The 20549-nt window shown below is 38.8% G+C and overlaps 1 protein-coding gene across 2 annotated transcripts; it reads left to right on the top strand.

Annotated features, from left to right (window-relative positions):
- Positions 1 to 636: 636 nt before the first annotated feature.
- syt9a (synaptotagmin IXa) lies at positions 637 to 15894 on the top strand. 2 transcript variants are annotated; one of them, XM_034527481.1, is made up of 8 exons: positions 637 to 784; positions 6776 to 6944; positions 7038 to 7238; positions 7714 to 8284; positions 13763 to 13883; positions 13979 to 14150; positions 14424 to 14553; positions 15829 to 15894. In XM_034527481.1, the coding sequence occupies exons 1-8, from the start codon at positions 637 to 639 to the stop codon at positions 15892 to 15894; spliced, it is 1578 nt and encodes a 525-aa protein (XP_034383372.1). The 2 variants fall into 2 exon arrangements, with proteins under 2 accessions (XP_034383372.1, XP_034383381.1); XM_034527490.1 differs by lacking the exon at positions 15829 to 15894 and having other exon boundaries at positions 6776 to 7000; positions 7115 to 7238; positions 14424 to 14562.
- The last annotated feature ends 4655 nt before the right edge of the window (positions 15895 to 20549 follow it).

Genomic DNA, 20549 nt, shown 5'->3' with positions numbered 1-20549 from the left:
TTTCAAATGCAACGTTGGATGTCTGCCTTCTGAATGATGGCTCACTTTGTGTTTGAAAAAAAACAAATGTCATCCTCTTATTGGTGCACGTGCAGGCACGTAAACCCACACCAGGCTCATCTTAGCTTTTGCTGGTTGAACCGCTCTCAAGTCCAGCTCTCCCTCCCTCTTCGAAAACGCGGCTCAACTTTACCTGAGCATGTCACCGCTTGAAGGCGTACAGACAATGTGACAAGCCGCCTGATGCAAAGATTCACTGGAGCGAGAGTCCGGCTCTGAAGCGCGCGCACATTTCAGCACCCTGGACAGCGCACGACGCCGCAGTGGCGATATGCGTGGATTCAACCGGTGGCTTTCAACCAGAGCAGCAGTGTGAGGGAATCGTGACATAAACTCGTTCTGTTCTACATCTGGTTTGCACTCTGGTTCACTAGGAATAGTGAGGTTTTTGTGTTTGTTCTTTCTAATGCAGAGCGTCTCCATCGACTCCATCGTGTGGGTAGGCGTGCCGATGCCGGATGTGTGCTTGGCTCCAGAAGCCGTGCTGAGTAGCGTGGAATAGTGACTGTCAGGCGGGCGGAGTGCTGTGGTGGTGGTGCCGAAGAGACCCTCCATTTATAAGGATGCTGGTGGGAAATGCCTGGAGACAAAGATGACGAGATCTGTCAAAAGGCACTTGAACTCCTCTCAGATCTTTGCTCGAAGGGGGAAGTGCATAACGAACACTGCCTGGATTTTATCTACTATTTCCGAGACCTTGCCAGGCCACGCTATACGGATTCAGGTGAGGCATCATTTGCACGCTTGATTCAACGATTGCATTTAATTGAACTGAAGTGAACGTGTCTTATTGCATTGGACATTCGGGACCTAAAACTCAATGGGTGTTAAAGCTATCGGTTCCAATGTTTTCACAACCGATTGGGAACACACATTACTAATCATCTTATTCAATTGTTTAATTTTTCGTGCAACGAAATACACTTGCACGGCGGCAGACTCCCCTTTTCACCGAGAGACACATTTTAGGTCTATCATTTTCAGTTCTAATTTACAATCTGCATTGAGGTGAGTGACATTTTACACGATTACAAATGTGTGGTATTACTCCAGCTCATTCTTGACACATGTGCATGAATGCCAGCACTGGTTTCGTGTGCTCGCAGAATTAAGGCGACGACTGCACGAGGGCTTTTCTCCTCCACCTGCGCACGCCTGTCGTGGCACACGAACTGTATCCTACTTCTCTGAAAGTTTACTACAGATTGACTTATTCGTTTTACCGTTTGGTAAAACCGCAACGGACATTCAGTTCCATGTGAATAATTAACGTGACCACAGAGAAACGTGACCACGTTTCATCACGAACACCGGCATGGTGTGATGTGTGAGCGTATGCGAGAGTGTGCGTGCATGTTTGTGTGTTTGTGTGGGTGCGTGCGTGCGTGTTTGGGTGTGTGCGTGTGTGCAGAAGACGTGGGAGGGAATGTGAAGGAGTGAGAAAGCACAGTAACTGCAATCCTCCTCTACTCCATTAATTCTGCTTCCATTCTTTGGGATTGTCATTCATCATTCTTCACCACATGAGAGTCCAGTGAATTCCCACTTCCTTGTTTCTGTCCCTCTCTGCACCCATTTACTTCAACCTTTTACTCTTCCTGATTTCCTCTCTCCCTTAATCTCCCAGCTCTCTCCTTATACTCCCTAATCCATCATAGGCCCTATCTTTCTTGTCTTTTCCAGTTTAAATAGTGGATTTGCTTGGTGCTGTAGCAGAGTTATCAGGATGGCTTTCCTATAAGGTCCAATTTAAGTTCCGGCTCACTTGTGTTACCCTAAAATGACAATGTAGTAGATCGCAGTAGAAAAAAACCTCAAGATAGATTTGAACCAGAGTTCAAGGTGTGCTGGGTGGGATTCAGTGTCTCTGTTAAGGGTAAATACTGCTTATGAACATTTATTTATATGTTTTTCACAAACATTCTGGACATTCAACATAATCATGACTTGTCAGGAACCGATACTGGTAAAGGTTAATGGAGCTGTAGCAGAAAGATAATCAGTGAGGGGCATCATGGGTGTCTTCTGGTACTCCAGCCCATAATGTTTTCTCAAAAGCCTTACATCTTTTAAGTTCATAAAATAGCTTCAACGTGTTGTTATTGCCCCTCAGTTGATCTGTCTGAATCTATAATTGAATAATTGTTCTCTGGCCCAATGGGCAATTTAAAGTATTGAAGACACCATTTACTTGGCTGTTTTGAAGTCGCTGGGTTTTTTTTGCGGCCATTTTGGCCCATTGCCATCTTGGATTTTGATCATCTCCATCTTGTTTTTTTGCAACCAGTGAACTAGTGAACCACTAGCACTAGCAACCAGTGAACTAGCAACCAGTGAACGGTAGTGTCAATATTTGGACTGCGGAGTGATGTAGTGACACCGTATATAGCGGTAGAGGTCTGTCAATCAAAAGGTAGCAATCCCCAAAAGCATACCCTGCTAATTTACTAAATGAACATCATGCTGTATTAAAGAAGATTTGAAACTAAGAAATTAGACCCTAAACTCATGTTCACAATGTCTGAGGTAATACATTGAGTAAGAAGTAGGGATAGTTTCTCATAGACTTCCATAAAGTCTGTCATCCCCAGATGGCCAGAAGAGATAATGCACGTTCAAGGAACTTCCACATTGGCTTCACTTTTCAGAACCTGAGGTTTCTGCCTGCTTCCTGGCCAAGATTTACAATGGGTTCATGTAATTTCAGAATTACTGCAGTTTCTGAGTTATAAATAGCGGGCATGTCAACATCTGCTGGGCAATTTGTCTTTTTCTGAAATCTCCAATATTCCAAACATAACAAACATTAAGACTTCACGTCAATCAAAGTTTGTCGTTCAAGGTAATTGAACCCAAATGTAATGTATATGTTACAATATCAGTCACTGGGCAGGTTCTTTTCACCCTCACCAATATGCAATTATACAACCATATTGAGTTTTCGGGTGACATAAATGTTGACAATTGAACATCAAGGGGAACATTTATGTAAATATAGTTTTTACTCACAGAGATATGTTTAAAGCAAATAACAACATATCAGTAGGTAGAAGTTTATATATTGCTTTTTCAGCATTGTTTTGCCACCTACACTATTGCACCTTTGAAGGTCCTGTGCTCTAAAACGGGTCCACCCTCTTTGCAGGAGGCCTGCTAAGCTGACTGTGGCCTCCTCAGATTGCAAGTGCTTCAATTTCTCGACATCAATTTCAAATCACACATGCTCTGGTATTGACAGGATCTCGAAGCACAGAAAGGACAGTTTGTCTGAGTTCCTGTGCGAGGTCTACTGACAGCGCCCACACACAGAACCAGTCCGATACTCGGCAATGCTGTTAGATTCGAAAGATAGGTTATGCAAAACTATTATCGTCGAAGTCTTTTGAGATCTGTTATGGCTGAAACTAGAGTCTTTAAATGTGGTATGAGTATGCAGTCTCATTTACTTTTGATTATAATATGCACGTTAATGGCCTAATAAAAGTGAAGTAACAAAGTGTTACAGCATTCCTTTGTAAATGTTTTAGTGTTAGCTCCACATGAGATGTGTAGTAGAGCTTGCCAGGCGTGATTCAGGTCAAGCTTCCTGGTTGCAAGATGTTCTGTGATGTAGTTACTCTTAAAAACTGATGTTTTTCTCTTGGTGAGAAATCCTCTTTCTGTCATATAAATCAAATTAAGCATCATTAAAGGCTAACACCACTGAAATTGCAATTGTTAGTGGAAGGAGATGGGATATTTATTCTTATTGTGAATACTAACCAGAATAAATTAAAACAACTGAGTCTTTCACTTAAAACTTTAATGGCATATTTTTATGTTTTATATTGTATTGACTTGCACAAATTAGAAAAGGAGCAAAGACAGTAGGATTACATTTGATGACTGTAAATGGACTGCATTTGTATAGCTCCTTTCTATGTTAGCAGACAAAGAACTTTACAATTGGCCTCTCATTCACACATATTCACATACCAATGATCCATGTACACTTTCTTCATAAAGTCAATAGTCACGGAATAGCTGCAAATGGCAAATTAGTCAACTCAAATGAAACAAAATATTTGTACAATCTCTATTCTGATAATCAAGAGGTCAAACATCTACTTGATATGATAGGCATTACATTTATTATGATTATTATGTGTCTATAGACCATATCAGCATGCATTTCTTTTGAAATCCTTGAGTTGTTTTGCTTATTAAAGGGACGCTGTGCTAAACAATGATGGGTCGTTAGCAGGTTAGCAATCACTGGTGTCTCTAAATTAAAATGGGATAATTAAATTAATTATTATCGTTAAAGTAAATACACAGATTATACACATATTACTTTTCTTTTTTGTCTTTTTCAATCCCTTTGCTATAACTGTAGGCAATGAATAGCTCATTGCACAGTCAGCACATAAACAAGGCACAAGTCTGTATCACTGGCCTCACACACAACAAGGTTTAGAACCAATAATAGTTATGGTTAGGATGATACAGCATACGAATGCTTTTAAAACACACTGCGCAGTAGCCTGGACATTCAATATTTGAACACAATAAATCAAAGTAAATATCACAGCAGCTACACAGGCAGTTCATCAGTGCACTATTAGACACAGAATGGTAAGCAGAGACTTGTAGTGCACAAAACAAAGTGTCTCAAATATACTAAATCAATAACTAACATGCACCATGATAAAAGAGGTGATCCAGTAAACTAACAATGCATAGACCAAGACTTGATGTCTTGATCTATGATGACTTTACTTCTACTAATTGTAAATATGATACCATTAAAATGTTTTCATACATACATACAGCTTCAAACTGTATTCTCCCATAATAGCTGTTGCTGGGGAACCGTTCACTCCTGTACATTAATATTAACATTAAAGTAAAACAATATTACAATATTTCATTTAAATGAACTATTTATTATGGCTAATACTCTAAACCTGGCCACTCAGCCATGAGAAAAGAGTGAGATGGACACAGCCAAGCAATTAACAACATTATGTATGAACTTGAATATCACATAAAAGACAATCTTAATATAACAATGGTGTGTAGAGTCAGTAATTTCATCATTTCATCATTATATGTTTATTGCAAAGTAACTGTCTGTTGTATGTTTGCCTCTGGTGGATGTATGTAAAAGGTAGTGTGTGAAATGGATTAGATTAAGATGCAGCCTAAAAGACACCTTATCGTGCATGCAAAGACTTTGTTTTGATAAAGATAACTCTCATGTTGGGAACTACAGTCAGTTCTGCTGTTATCTTGTTCTTCAATGATTACAGTCATCAGCACTTCATCACTTTACCTCATGAAAACTAAAGTGTGCAAAGAAGAACAGAGATTGAGGGGCACAGCATATAGATTTGATAATTATACTTAGTGAGGTACAGTAGTCTTAAAAAGAACTTCCATCCTTATTATAATGTGACCTACATGCAGAGCTAGAGTCTATGAAGTATATTAGCTGATATGAAGTTCAGGAAATTACTATTGTGGACTCCTTCCAAAAATGTACCTTCAGATAAACCACAAGATAACAAACATGTACTGCAATATAGATTAACCTATATCTTAACATCACTATGCAATGTTTCACAGGAATACAGACTGCATATGGCTCGGCATAATTTGGCAATCAAAAGAAAGCCATTTCTATGAATTTTAAATTAAATCCTGTGCAGGTTCACTTTTGAAATGATTTATCTTTATAAAAAAAAAGGATACTTATTTCGGGAAAAGTCACTCACTTTTTGAGAAGATTCAGAAAGCCCCACTTTATTCCGACATCTGCAATTTTCAAGCATATGCTTTGACTGTTTTACCAGAGATATATAGCTAAAACTCTCTCTCTAAAGTTAATTTTCACATATATGTATCTATTTTGTGTCAATTGTGTGCCAATAGCTGTCCTTTCTACTTGACAAATAAAACAAGTTGGTCTCTACCTGTCTGTGCTGATGCTGAAAAGTTGGCAATTTTTCACTCAGGGTTCATTAGTTTCCACAATAATAAAAAATTGCAACCATAAACTCGTACAAAGTAGCATAATCTGTCATAAAACATTATTCTAATGCAAGAGGGGCCAAACCTTTTTTTGATTTAAGGCCACTTACAGAAAAGTTCAGGGAATAAGGGCCAAACAATAGTAAATGCGTAGTTACACAGCTTATCAAAATAACTATGCAACACTACTAAACATTTTAACATTTGACAGTGTTATTGTATCTGCTGCTCTTAAAATAATTCAATACTTTTGAACAGTCCATGGCCCACTTAACACATGATGTTATTTAACAAATGTAAGATACATCTGTAAGTCTAATTTTAAGACATAACAAACAGAAGAAATTATGAAATATGGGTTTTTCTCCCAAGAGGTTAAGACCAAAGATCATTTCACTATTTAGTCAACAGCTACTTTAAACAAGGATGTGTAATGTGCATGCAGTGCAACTCATAAAAACTCTAAGGCCGTTTGACTACCTCAGTTACAATATGACCCTACCGGTTACTAAGTAACCACCTTTACATATCAAATATCTCATGATGAAATATTTATTAAAAGGTTTTCATGCTTCTTGATTTATTAAAGTTGCTAATGATGGTGATGATGATAAAGGGGTAAAGGTATAGCTTTGAAACAAAACAAAAAAAACAGAATTCACTGCCAGATCCTTATTTCCTGTGTCTCTTGTCACTTTTTCAGATATATCGGTGAGTCTGTTGTCACTGGTAGTGACTGCCTGTGGCTTGGCCCTGTTTGGGGTCTCCCTGTTTGTCTCCTGGAAGCTCTGCTGGATACCATGGAGGGAGCGTGTGCTCTCCCCCACCACCAAGGACGCCCATGGGCACCTCAACCCTATAATGAGCCCTCTGTCATCGCAGATGGCACCCAGGCAGCCAGTTTACACAGCCGTGGACCCCCCGGCTCACAACCGCCGTGAGTCATCACACTGCTCCATCGCCAGAGAGCCCACTCCTGTGGCGTCTGTGGTGTCAGTCGAGGCTCCAGAAACTCCAGTATCACCACCACCTGTCGTCATGGCCACACCAGAGGCAGCTATGAAAATCAGTCACACATCTCCAGACATCCCTCTGGATGCCCAGACTAAAAGCCGGGAAAATGGAGTTCTCACCAACCCTCGTATGCAGAGACAGACCAATGAACCCCCACCACCCTCTGGCCACTTAATATCTGAAATTGGGTCAGTATACGATTAACGACTAAAACTAAACTTTTTGCTGTTTTGCTTTAGTCAGAACAACCAACAGTTTTCCTCCCATCCATCTCTTATACTCATTGGTATTTGAGCTGATCTTGGCTCATGGCTTTCAACACCATTGTCAGACAAATACATCAATAAATTCAGCAAAATGTTGTTTAAAGCCAACATTTAATATGTCCAATGCCAAATGTATAAATAGTTGCTATATCTACAATATCTCAAGGACAATAAAAGCAGTTGCAGGCCTGAGATTGGATGTGAATGTTGGTCTCCTGCATGACAGCATGGTCACACAGCTTTCTGCCTGGCTACATAAGGCCAAACTACCGCCTGCAATGGCAATTGGTGAACATTGTGAGGTGCAGAATAGTTAATTATGGACTTGATCCTTTTCCGTTGTATGGTGATGTTTGTTGTTTTCCTCTGCCAACAGAAAAGGGTCCATTCGCAGGCACATGAACCTGTCTAACCCAGACTTCAACGTGGCCCAGTTCCAAAGACAGGACTCTCTCACTGGAATGGGGTTGGGCCTTGGTCGCCTCAAACCTGAACTCTACAAACAGCGCTCCCTTGAGGGAGAGGAAGGCAGTCGCAGAGGCGGGGGTTGTGGGCGCCTCCACTTTATCCTCAAATTTGACTGCGACCAGGAACAATTAATAGTTAAGATCCACAAAGCAGAGCAACTCCCAGCCAAGGACTTTTCTGGCACCTCTGACCCTTATGTTAAGATCTACCTGCTCCCTGATCGCCAGACCAAGCACCAGACCAAGGTGCACCGCAAGACGCTGAATCCTGTGTTTGATGAGGTCTTCCTGTTTCCCGTGGCATACTCTGAGCTTCCCACACGTAAGCTGCACTTCAGTGTCTATGACTTTGATCGGTTTTCACGCCATGATATTATTGGCCAAGTGGTTGTGGACAACTTCCTGGATCTGGCAGATTTCCCCAGGGAGACAAAACTCTGCAGGGACATCCAGTACGTCTCCTCGGTGAGTCAGCGCTTATGTTCAATATCATGTCATGCTCACTTAGATATGCTATGTTATAATTAGCTTCTGATCATTACCACAAAAGGCAAAAGGTGTTTATGTCTAACAGATTTGCTGCATATTTATTTGAGAGCTACATCTTTGGCTTAAATGTGAGTCACACAACCTGATATCTTACGTAATTTCTTCACTATGCATCTTTTTGTTCTCGCCTGTCATTTTACGCCGCAGCAAAATGAGACTTTCAGAGCAAGTGCTCCATAAGTCAGGTGACGCAATGTAAAAAGAAAGAAAGACAGTATACAGTATCAAATAAAGTTGCCTGCCTTTTTAAACACTAAACTATTAGCTCTGAATAAACAAAAGAAGATAAGGTTAATAGGTTTGAAGAAAGATAATTTCTTTGTCTCTCACTGCTGGTGAGATGAAGAGTCTGATAACATCAGCCAGTTGATACAGATGAAGAACAGAGAGACATTTTCATGAGGAAACACATTTACTGTATCTATTACCTATATACTGTATGAATCCCGTACTCTCGGGACTACACATTTTTTTATTATATTATATCCAGGGCAAGACTGCCTTTGGTCAACGGTCCCTTACTTAACAAAGTCCCTTACTATGTTATTGACTGTGCATGTGGGTCTGTGTACACTCTTGCACAAGTATCTTTGTGAGGACTAATTACATATTTAGAACCAAGGTAATGAAGAAGAAGAAGAAGAAGAAGAAGAAGAAGAAGAAGAAGAAGAAGAAGAAGAAGAAGAAGAAGTGAGGGTAGAGAGAGAGAGAAAGAGAGAGTTTGACTTGAGCATGAGGGTCATACTTTAGTATGAGTCACCAGTGTGAGGGTATATGATAAGGAATAATTCAGTCCAACACGTTCTGGATTTTCCTCATAACTTTAGTGAAGTTACAACCCTCAACCAGACCAAGCCAAGACCACGCACTCCTCGACCACTTCCTTCTTTTTCTCTCCTCACTTTACCCTCTCACCTCCAGCCGCCTGACCAGCGCCTACGAGTGGTCACAACTGGTATCAGATCATCAACTTCACATAACGAAATACAAATAACTAAAATACTAAATGTGTGTATACAAGATGATAGAGAGCAGGTTAATATCATACTAAATGTATGATTGCACATGAAGTTTACACCAATTACTAATATATGCTCTTGTCACTGTCTACACAAGTCAGAGCGTAATGGTTTTGATTGTTTCCTGTTACGACACCTTGTAGGCCTACAGCTGAGATATATCTGACAAATCTATTGTGGATTGGACAATATTCATCAATACTTTGGGGTTATGCTTTCACTGATTGCTTTATTGACCGTTATCGCAGAGTTTGAGCTTACCCACAAGTAATGTACCATTGATCCCTTTATTCATACTTTAAGTGGCATTAATAGGAATCGTAGCCATTGATTGCTGCAGACAATTCATTACATCCGAGGGACGTCAGTAAAGCAAGATCAATGAGGCGCAGGTGTCTTGGTGGGTTCAATTTCCAGAGCTCCTGCTCTCGGTTATATCTGTAACACTTTATTTGCTGAGTTCTTGATTGAAACATGGCGACACTGCTAAAAATAGGTCCAGCAAAGCAACAAATACAGTCAATCAGTGTATAAACCACAATGGACGTTAACATTAGTCTTCTCTCCCAAATACGTTTGACTAATGTGGGTTTTGTTTACAATCTGTCTGACTGCAAGAGTTTCTTGTACTGTTGGATGTATGTTGAAGCACTCAGAATATATTTTGTGAGTACAATATTTATAATAGTTATCATAACCGAACAAACTGAGCCAAGTAAAGAAAACCCACGTAATATATTGTTTTTCTTTAAGAAAACACTAATCAAAGCTGAACCGTAATTAGTTACCTGGCATGAACAGAGTCAATTCTACAATATATGAAGCAGCGTGGGACCATGTGACTGAGCAGCTGTGTGTGTATGTCTCTTAAGCAAGGCATCCTTTACGTTTCCTGGTGTCAAGGTGTGTCTCCTGCTTCCTTGTCCCTCACTACGTATGCAAATGAATGATCTGAACAGCAGCCATTTCTGTTTAATACGTTTTGTAGTTTGGTAAGCTGAAGTCGTGTGCCTGACTGATCCAACTGTCAATCCAAGATAAATATAGGCACGGTACTATAATGGGATTTAGCTGGGTAAAGAAAATGTGTTTTTACTGCTGTGGTTGCTCACATTCAGAAGAGAGATGCATCATTTAATTTTCATATTCAATTCCATTCAGAAGAGTGTATCATTTTTGTTTATGATTCTTGATGCCAGATGGTAGTTTTGCTTGACATGAGCCGAAACACATCTGAAAGGCATCTGTTAAATGTTTTTTGATCGTAGGTGAATTTGTTTAACAGCTGTACAGCCATCTATCATTGCCTATCTAAGCATATCTTGCATATTTTTTCCCATATATCTTATTTAGAATAAATAAACACAAATTTATGACATGCTCAAAAAGAACATGTTACACTACTTGACATCAGCCTAAATCAGAATGGGAATGTGGCAAATATTCATGTTCAGACAGCTACCTGACTGGGAGTGGAGGGAGGACACAAAAGCTGAGGCACTGTGGGATACATCTGTTCAAATAATACCATCTCTCATTCTGATGGCAAGAATCCTTCTGCTTCTCGGTCTCTCTTTATCTCACACACAGATATATACAACCATTGAACTATGAAAAAAAGGCAGGTCACATGGATCAATACAACAGTCTTGCTTGACCACACTTACTGCACTGAAATGTACATGGAGGCCATGTCACTAAGGTATCCAGACGGCCATCATGACCACACAAAGTCAACAGCTGTTTCCCACTGTCATGCTGTATACAAAGTCTATCTGGGTTATTTCGGTAAAAAAAAGTATATAAATAGAAATACATTCATTTGAATTTGTGTGGTGTTGAAGGACACTATGGCCTTATATTAGTGTATATTGGGAATGGAAGAGGAGGTACTCAGAACAAGTGAAGAGAAAGCTGCATGAAAATCCTAAAAGAAAATATTTGGAAAAGGATTCAAAATGTTTACTATAAGTTTACTAGATGTTTATGTTTACTAATATTTACTATATGTTTAAATAGAGGCTGCTTTTGTAGTTTGATTGATGTTTATTGACACTCATCTTGTGTAATTTCCTCATCTTGAAATCAGCTTTGCTTAACTTAATTCAAACACAACATGGTTTACGAAGAAAACGGAAGAATAAGTTAATCATATGCTCATGACATCAAAACGGATAAAGTACATTTGTTTAAACTAACTGCAAAAACAGTGAACTTAAATATGTTAATATGTTAATATGTAGTTTTACTGTGTAGTGATGTTTAAAGTACTCTCCCTCTGCTTGTTGTACTCAAGTACACCACCTTAACACCTTAACACCTTAACACCAGCAGATAGATTCATATACACATAAGTGAAATGCAGACGTGGCCTTACCAGCACCCTCAGCCCAAAGGTAGAGAGCCATGCACTAATGCAATATGTTTACCTCAAAAAGCAAAATACAGCAACAACACTCTCCTCACATCATGTCATGAGCGTGTACTGTATGACACCAATACTATTGGGAATGGTCGTACATGCACAGAGAAATGGACATCGAGCTAGAGGTGGTTAGTGCTGCTGCCCTTTATTATTTAATGAAAATCAATGTTGTCCAGTTGGAATATAATGGTATGTGACAGGTGGCAATGGGGACTAGAGATTCACAGTTTTTGTTTTTGCCAGTTTCTCACTATACACACACACACACACACACACACACACACACACACACACACACACACACACACACATACGCACACAGTACAGCCTCTTACACTTGCACAAATGCTTGTTTTCTGACATTTGCACACATGCCCTCATAAACAAGTTAATCATCTTTGGACTCCACTTCATACAAAGGGCATTTTATATCCATTGCATGCCATTCTATTGTTAAAACTTAATTGATAGGAACGATAGTATTATGAAATCATGCTTGCCAATGGGATTGGACAGATGGTTGGTTTAGAGTGCCAGATTCATTATGTTTAGCTCTGTAATAGAAACAGATTGAATGTTCACAGAACATGCTTGGCAATGGCAATACAAAACATAACCTTGTGTAAGACAATGTATTACTATTAAATGTGGTTTATTTTTTGTTATCATTTGGAATGATTGGTGGTTTTGTCTTTAAATGTGCTAGGACATAGACAAGTGCAGTGTGTGTGAATTGTGAAATTAGGGATACAGACTGATTATTGGAATTTGCAGGGGGACATTCGACCTGCAGGTATAATGTCAATATTTGCCTCAGAGGCATTCTGGAGCCCATGAAACACAACTTTAATCTCTCCTTCCCCACCTGTATCTTGAGTGTGCATAAAGTCCATGATCCATGAAGTGAGTAAAGCCCACAGGATCCGTCTGGAATGCATGTTAAATGTTCTGATTGTAACAAAAGATACATATCAATTTAGGTCTCAGGCTGGGAAGTCGTGAACTTACCCGTCTTACCCTTCCTCTTTCTTTCTCTTTCTCACACTCACTCACACAGATTACAGAGTGTTGTGTCACAGAAAAGGACATTAATGCTGAGCAACGCTAAAACATGGTAGACAACGGTAGAAATAACAAAGTGTGTGAGTGAGAAAGAGAAAGGCACGTCGAATATATATTTTTTATCCTGACCTATTTTCATAATGAAGTTAAAATCTAATACAACTTTTTCAGATTATGCTCAGCCCAAAGACATATATGCCAAATATGCATATAATTGCACTGTATCTCCTACTATGCGTATCTATTTTCTGAAAAGATATTTTCATGATTGTTTTTCGCACAAGAAAGTTCAATCAACCCAGATTAATTAATGAAGATTAATTACATGTTGTACCCCTCTATTTCTACAGTGTAAGTGATCAACCACAGTTAGCACATATTGTACACATAATAGCAGATGAAACCCGATTCATAATACAAAATTAATGCCATCTCCCCCAACAAACAAGTAGATCAGCAAGAGATTCTTCTGGTGAATGATTTGTCTTCACCAGACATGCTTGTGTGCTTTCCTGGTTCTCACTTTTTGGTGAAGTTATTTTAAGAGCAAGTGATAAGTGAGCTTCTGCCTTTCTGCAGCTGAGCAGAAGTCTCCAGGCTGGGTGAAATGTGGGAGGCTTTAATTTGAGCAACGTGACAGAAGGGACTAGAGAGGGAGATGTTTTAATTCTCTAACCAAATGTCAGATGGCCACGCCATTATTCTTCTCCTGTAACTAGTGTACAATAATGAACAGCAGCAGAACTAGAAATAAAGTCATTAATATCATTGGAAGAATCAAGTTGTTTTTCAAGACAATATACTTGCATATAAAAAATGAGTAATACTAAAGAGGAATTAATATCAGTATCAAAGATAAAGCTGATTGTGTTTTGTGTTGTCTTTCAGGATAACGTGGATCTCGGGGATCTGATGTTGTCGCTGTGTTACTTGCCCACTGCCGGCAGATTGACCATTACCATGATAAAGGCCCGCAATCTCAAGGCCATGGATATTACCGGTGCATCTGGTAATTAGAAGCTGATAGCGTCTATAACTACAGAGTCTTGCTAGTATCCTAAATGTAAATGAATATCTTCCCGTTCTGTTTCTCTCATTTGACAGATCCATATGTGAAGGTTTCACTGATGTTTGATGGTCGCAGACTGAAGAAGAGGAAGACATCGACAAAGAGGAACACTTTGAATCCAGTCTATAATGAGGCCATTGTCTTTGATGTCCCTCCAGAGAATATAGAGCAGATCAGCCTTTTGATTGCTGTGATGGACTATGACCGGTGAGGAGCTTCTACAAGGCATTACATAAGTCATACAATAGTTTGCATCTCTTTTACTCAAGTGATTTTTAATGAATACGCTGCTGGACAAAAAGATTAAATATCTCAAAGTGCATTGTAATGATTTTTTTAAACTCTAATTCTTTGTTTCTGTCACATAAATAGCCTGACTGCTTCAGTGTTCATGCTCAATATGTGGTGCATTGCTATTTTTGGAACACATGGTGGGTTGTGATCACATGTTTGTCTTCTCTCTCCCTCCTGCACCTACAGTGTCGGCCATAATGAAGTCATTGGAGTGTGTCGAGTTGGCAATGATGCAGACAGCCTCGGTCGAGACCACTGGAGTGAAATGCTAACATGTCCCCGAAAACCTGTTGCCCACTGGCATCCAATTGTTGAGGTGAGGTGACTTTACTGTGATGGGTGTGGCATGTGTTTCCATGCCACACCCATGTTTCAATGGGATTGACCACATGTTGAACATGAACACATTTGTGCTCTTGCTCAACATCATTTGCTACTAACACTGTCAAACCTGTTCTTACACATGCATGCAGGTTTTAGCCCTGAGGCAAAAACATGCCGTTACCAAGGAAACATTAGAGTCAAACAATGAACAAATGAATTGAAATATGGTTATTAATAGACCACGGGACCTGTGTTAAATTCCATACAAAGTTCCTTTTGAATGTTTATTTTTAATATTTTCTTAGCTTTTGAAGGCAGATTTTGAACCAAAGTGCATAACATTTTTTTGATTTCCAGCAGACTATATTAGAAAAGATTTATGGAGACGTGTTGAATTTGCAGTCGTAATGGGATTCAGCCGAAAAAAAGAAAACAGAATATCTACAATATATGCTGTCAACATGTTTGGCATGGTAAACTTGACTAAAAGCAAATAGATGGATTACTGATATTCATGAAAAACAATCTATTATAAAAAGGTAAATCAACACAAAACATTTTACAACAAGGCTGAAAACTGCTGGATGAAAAGATGCAGGAAGTGTTTATGAATAAGTGATTAAGCGTATCACTGCTTAGGCGCAGTGGTCTCATTAATATTCACTGATACAGTAGTGTGTTGTTACAATCATGCTGTGAAAAGATTTTTGATAGGCAGTCATGGGAATATGGCTGTAAGCTACCGAGCACTGACGTAAGAAGAACAAAGCAAAACCTTCCTTTAGATCCAAACCATTTTCTATAGCCAGAGTTTTTTTCGGGGCTATTAGAGTATGTAGTAGGCTACATTGAAGCCTCAAGAAACACCATTTATTATTTACCCCCTCCAGAATTCATCTCAGTCACAAGCCCCTCATCCTCACACCACTCCCAAAACTGTAAAGCAGTTGGTAAATAAAACGGGCACAGTAGCACAGTCTATTCCACACAAAATGAGTGAATACATAAATAAACTGACTTCACAAAAATCCAAAACCAAATGGGAGTGATTCATTGTTTCTTTTACTGCCCAATTCATAACTCTGTAGGTGGTTAGTACATTCGTTTGGAGGTTTCAAGATGAAAAGCTCAGATGTGGTAATATTTGGCTCTGGTTTTATTTGATATGATTGTACATCTGTTTCTATGTCTGTGTGAGAGAGGGTTTGTTTTGCACGTGCATGGCGCCACTCTAACCGCGTTACATTGTTTGTGCTCTTCTTTGCAGTACCAAGGGACTACAGGTAGCCAGGGAGGGTCCTGTAACTCTCTGAAGACGCCTCCCTCTCCGTAGCCTTGAGCAACACTTTACATATCAGAGCACCAATCGACATGAAGCCGTGGCTGAACCTTTGGACAATCGTGCTGCTGAGTGCTGCACACACATGGTCATACAAGAAGAATGCATACATTGATAAACTACTGAAAAGAGTTCTGGGATCAGATGCATGTTGAATGACCGCAAAGATGGATGTTTTCTTTTCTATAACGTTCCAAAAGAAAAATAACAGGCATATGCAGACATTTTAAGTCTGTGCTATTCCTGGCTTTATACAGTAGTTACTGTTTTTTACATAGTGTTGTTACTTGTTTTAATGAAGTGAGTCTGTATTTGCACAATGTACTTACAACCAGTTGAACTGCCAGACTGTTTTCTTTTTTATTTGGTGATGAATTGGTGCATGAGGTCATGGTTTGGTGGGGTATCTTCTTCTCGTTTGTTTCTGTTTCTATTTTTGGGAATAGGATGTGTCGTTCTGTCAGTTGATGTACAGTGATGGTTGGTTTCTAGACAGAGTATCTGTGAGAAAAATATGTTAAATGTTATCAATAAATATCTTTCGATTAAAAAAAACAACTGGTTTATCTCTGCCAGTTCATTTTTTGTGTTTTATTTCTTAATTTAAGGAAAACACTGTCTGGTTGTAGTTCTACATAGTGGACAACAAGGAAATCTGTGAAGAAATAGAATAGAATATCGAAATCTAAAAAGATTTTCAATTACTGCCGACCTTTAAAATTGTAATTATATTCCATTACTGTTTAATATTGTTATTGGATGTGCAGTCCATAAAAAGTCAGCCAAGTGGCAAGAGGCAATAAAGGCTGTTTGTATGAGCAGATGATGAATGCCTGTAGGCCCACAGCCCAGAAATAAATGTTTGCCAAATTAGCAAATACTCAAAAGTAATTTGGAAAAACAGAACTTGGACAGCGTCACAGAACACATTTGCAATGAATCTCTAGCAGTTTGCATTCAATTTAAGTTTGGACCATGAACATGTGTTGGTCCTTGTTTGGCAAGATGTTGGTGAGCAGTAAACTGTTCAGACACTGATGGATGGTACGGAGGTGACAATGGCCCTGTTTTATTTTCTCCAAGCAAACAGGAAGTGATCTTTAATTTATTATATCATGTTTTAATGTCCAGTGAGAAGTTTTACTTTAAAAACTTTTACATGAATCACTGACAGCAGCACTTCTTACAGGGCCTACAGTGGTGTTACCTCCGTTTCTGCTGTTCTGTTGGACTTGTGTGTTGGTGAGAGTCAAAGTTACAATATTATTCTGTAACTGCGATAAAATGTCTATCATGATTACATGCACAGACGATGTCCTCCACGCTACATACATTATAGCGTTTGCCGTTTTTGTGGAGAATTCAAAGCCGCAGGAAGCACAATCCTCAGAGCAGTTGTCATACAAACAACTGGAAGGAAGAGCATTTAAAATACTTCAAGCCATTTCCCATTTACTTTGCCTTTGTATCAAAATGTTACAGCCATATATAGATAAATATGTTTATAGTTTACAAATTGTAATACATATTTCAGTGTAATGTGTTGAATCTAGGTTAAACTTAATTATTGTCAGAATTAGGACAACATTTTCCATTTTCCTATATTGCAGTTGTCTTGCGTTATAACTTAATATAAAGACCCAGGACACATAGCTACTGTACAACTAAAACAATGTTCACATACAGTATATATTCAACATTCATACGATGTATAGAGAGGAATGTAACAAAGAGAATTTTGCTAAAAAGAGAATTACATTTAGAAACTGAAAAGGGTTATTTTGAGTGGTGGGTGACCTCACTTCAGGTCAAAAGAGGTTAGTGTAGATATACATGATGATTATGATCCATGATGGAAAGTTAGCAGATAAAGATTTAGTGTATCATTTCACATACATAATATGTCATATTATTTTCTAAATTAAGATTAAAACGACAGGAGGACCCAAAACCACAATGTCTGTCTTGCTTTTTTTATAACACCGAGCAGTTAATGTTAGATAACAATGCAAATGGAGCTGAAGCTGATAAACAGCTGAAGCTGATCATGGATATTATTTTTTAATCTACTGTATCTATGCATGAATATAATGTGCCATATCATGTAACTCCCAACATTTGAGAGGATTGCTCTGAGCTACTTGAAAGAAACTGTGATCAAATAAATGGTTTTCTATAGTACACCTACCAAGCTAAAGGTGAAGCACTTGAGGGTGTGCTGTATATTGTTGTTTTAAGTAGTCATATCTTGGACCAAACTAGTTTACTCTAACCTAAATGAGGATCATACGATGATTAAATACATTAAAACAAAAATGACTTCCTTAAATTATTAAGCGGTTGTTCATATCATTACATACACAGTACACACAGTATTATAAATAATATTTTTGTGGTTTTATTGCTTTACAGATCTGGGAAATTAAGTATTTAATCATTTAATCTGGGCACTCCAAAACCTGAAGCTCAAATTGACGACACCGTTTGCGACATCACCTCAACAAACTGTTTATTTTCCTGGGACCTCAGTTGTAATCAAGATGAATGTCAAATAACAGAAGCAATGCCATTTCTTCGTGAGTGTAAATGTCTACCTGACCAGTGTGCTGTTCCATCTGTTACTCTCACACTGTGGATACTTTATCTCGATGGGGTGTCCCTGAAAGCTGCTATCTAGGGATGGTTTCATGTTGTAGGGCTCCAGATGAATAATACAGCTTTTGAGAGTTTAGACTCTCCCATATTGCCTTCACGGCCGTTAGCCTCAAGTTGCTCCCAGCGGCTTTATAACCATGACCCTGTCTACTTACTCTACTCTACTACTGTCCCTGATTATACCTGTGTGTGTGTGTGTGTGTGTGTGTGTGTGTGTGTGTGTGTGTGTGTGTGTGTGTGTGTGAATCATGATGGAATATCATCTAAAAGAGAAAAAAGGGGAGGGTGGGGGTGGATTATCATTGCAGAGACAGAGGTGTGTGGGTTGCTTGTTAAGGTCTCGTTAGTGGGCGCTGTGTATGACACATTTCTATTAGGCTGTACAATTTACAGCAAGGTGGCTGGTAACATGGAGGGGTAGAGGTACTCTTTCCACAAATCATCTTACTTGGTGGTATAATTATCTGACATTTACTCTATGGCACAGAGACAAAGAGTATCGCTGTTGAGAAGTCAGTATGGCTTCTCACTGAATTAAATTAGGCCTGTTGTTATTTAAAAAAAAATGTAAACCCACTTTTTTCACATCAGAATTATATTGACGCATAACTTATAAAGCATCTAAATGGGCTTACCTGGCTGAACCACTTATCTCTCTAAATGCCTATTACACTAAATATACAACATTATGTGATCAGGATGAGGCAAATCAACCCTAAAGGTAGCATGATGGCACTCCTGATCTATTACATCTAAAGACACTAGTGGAGTGGAAGAGTAACTTAATACATGTTATAGTTCATGCTATAATATAATGATCTATGCTAATCTAAGGTGACATGCTGCTTGCTGTAACCTCATTTAAAGTGGTATTAACCTTTTCATCTAACTCTGAGCAAGAAAATAAATAAGCATACCATCTAGTTGTCAGTCTCACATTCCTTTTGACCCTTACTTGAGAATAAGACATTGCATTACAACTGGATTCTCGCGATGTCTTTGACATCACACAATAATCGCAGCATCACATATCACACAAACATCTCTCTTCTCAAGCTTCAGATTCTACACCCTCACCTTGTGAACGGTGAATTGTCTTAGAGGTGCAGATTCCTGTCCAGGCTACGACACACTCTGGAAGCTGAGCCAGGGCACAAGGCTCTTATTAAGGTAAACAACATGAATGTTTCTGAGCTACAATTTCCTTGTGTCTGTAGTAAAGCTGGTAATTGGACCCACACTGTAAATGCAACCATGCCTGCTTCTGTTAATCCTGTGTATTATAGACTACAGCAATCAGAGGATCACATACATATAATATGAGGAAAAACGAAGACATTACAGAATTTAATTACATTCCTGATTAAATTATGCAGAATTCCAAAAGGAAAGCTAATGTTTCAAGTATCAGCCTTTTTTCAAAAACCTGTTATTATAGATAAGAGATACATTAAAAGGAGATTGGGAGAGGTTTAAAGTCAACGTTCAATAATATTAACTGCTTCTGTAATCGGGTGACTTTTTTTACTCACTATTTTAATGATGTTTTTACTGTCTTGCTATCCACACACTATTCAATGTTGTGTTGTGGTATGCTGGTCCAATTATGCTGGTGTCTAATTACTTTTGTGAAATGGAGACTGTGGACACATTTAATATTGTAACTGGTTGATTTGGTTACATGATATAGTAACAACACTCACTGTAATAATCCATATCTCATATAACATATTCTTTATGCAGCTGGCTTAAGATCTAAAGAAAACCAGCCTGATCACAGATACATCTTCTTTTAGGTGTGAATGTTATGCAGAAGATGGGTTGTCATCTCCTGATTTATATCCCCCTACGTATTGCAGTGTCATTCACATACACTCTGCTGAATGTCAGGCTCCTTCAACAATGTGTCATAAGTGCTATTTCACTTCAGTAAAATATTTCATTGCACTATAAGGGATTGCTGAACCTTTTTAGTGCCATGGTTTGCTTTCCCG

This window comes from Cyclopterus lumpus, chromosome 3 (genome assembly GCF_009769545.1).
Source record: "Cyclopterus lumpus isolate fCycLum1 chromosome 3, fCycLum1.pri, whole genome shotgun sequence".
In the NCBI taxonomy this organism is placed as follows: domain Eukaryota; kingdom Metazoa; phylum Chordata; class Actinopteri; order Perciformes; family Cyclopteridae; genus Cyclopterus; species Cyclopterus lumpus.
Note: the sequence above shows the minus strand (reverse complement) of the source record. Positions and strands in the feature narration are given on the sequence as shown.

Excerpts from the sequence above, each read along its gene's own strand:
- syt9a (XM_034527481.1), top strand. The coding sequence starts at position 637 with ATGCCTGGAGACAAAGATGACGAGATCTGTCAAAAGGCACTTGAACTC. Across the intron at positions 6,945-7,037 it reads AACCCTATAATGAGCCCTCT|AGAGCCCACTCCTGTGGCGT; the intron begins GTCATCGCAGAT and ends CTCCATCGCCAG. Across the intron at positions 14,151-14,423 it reads GCTGTGATGGACTATGACCG|TGTCGGCCATAATGAAGTCA; the intron begins GTGAGGAGCTTC and ends CTGCACCTACAG.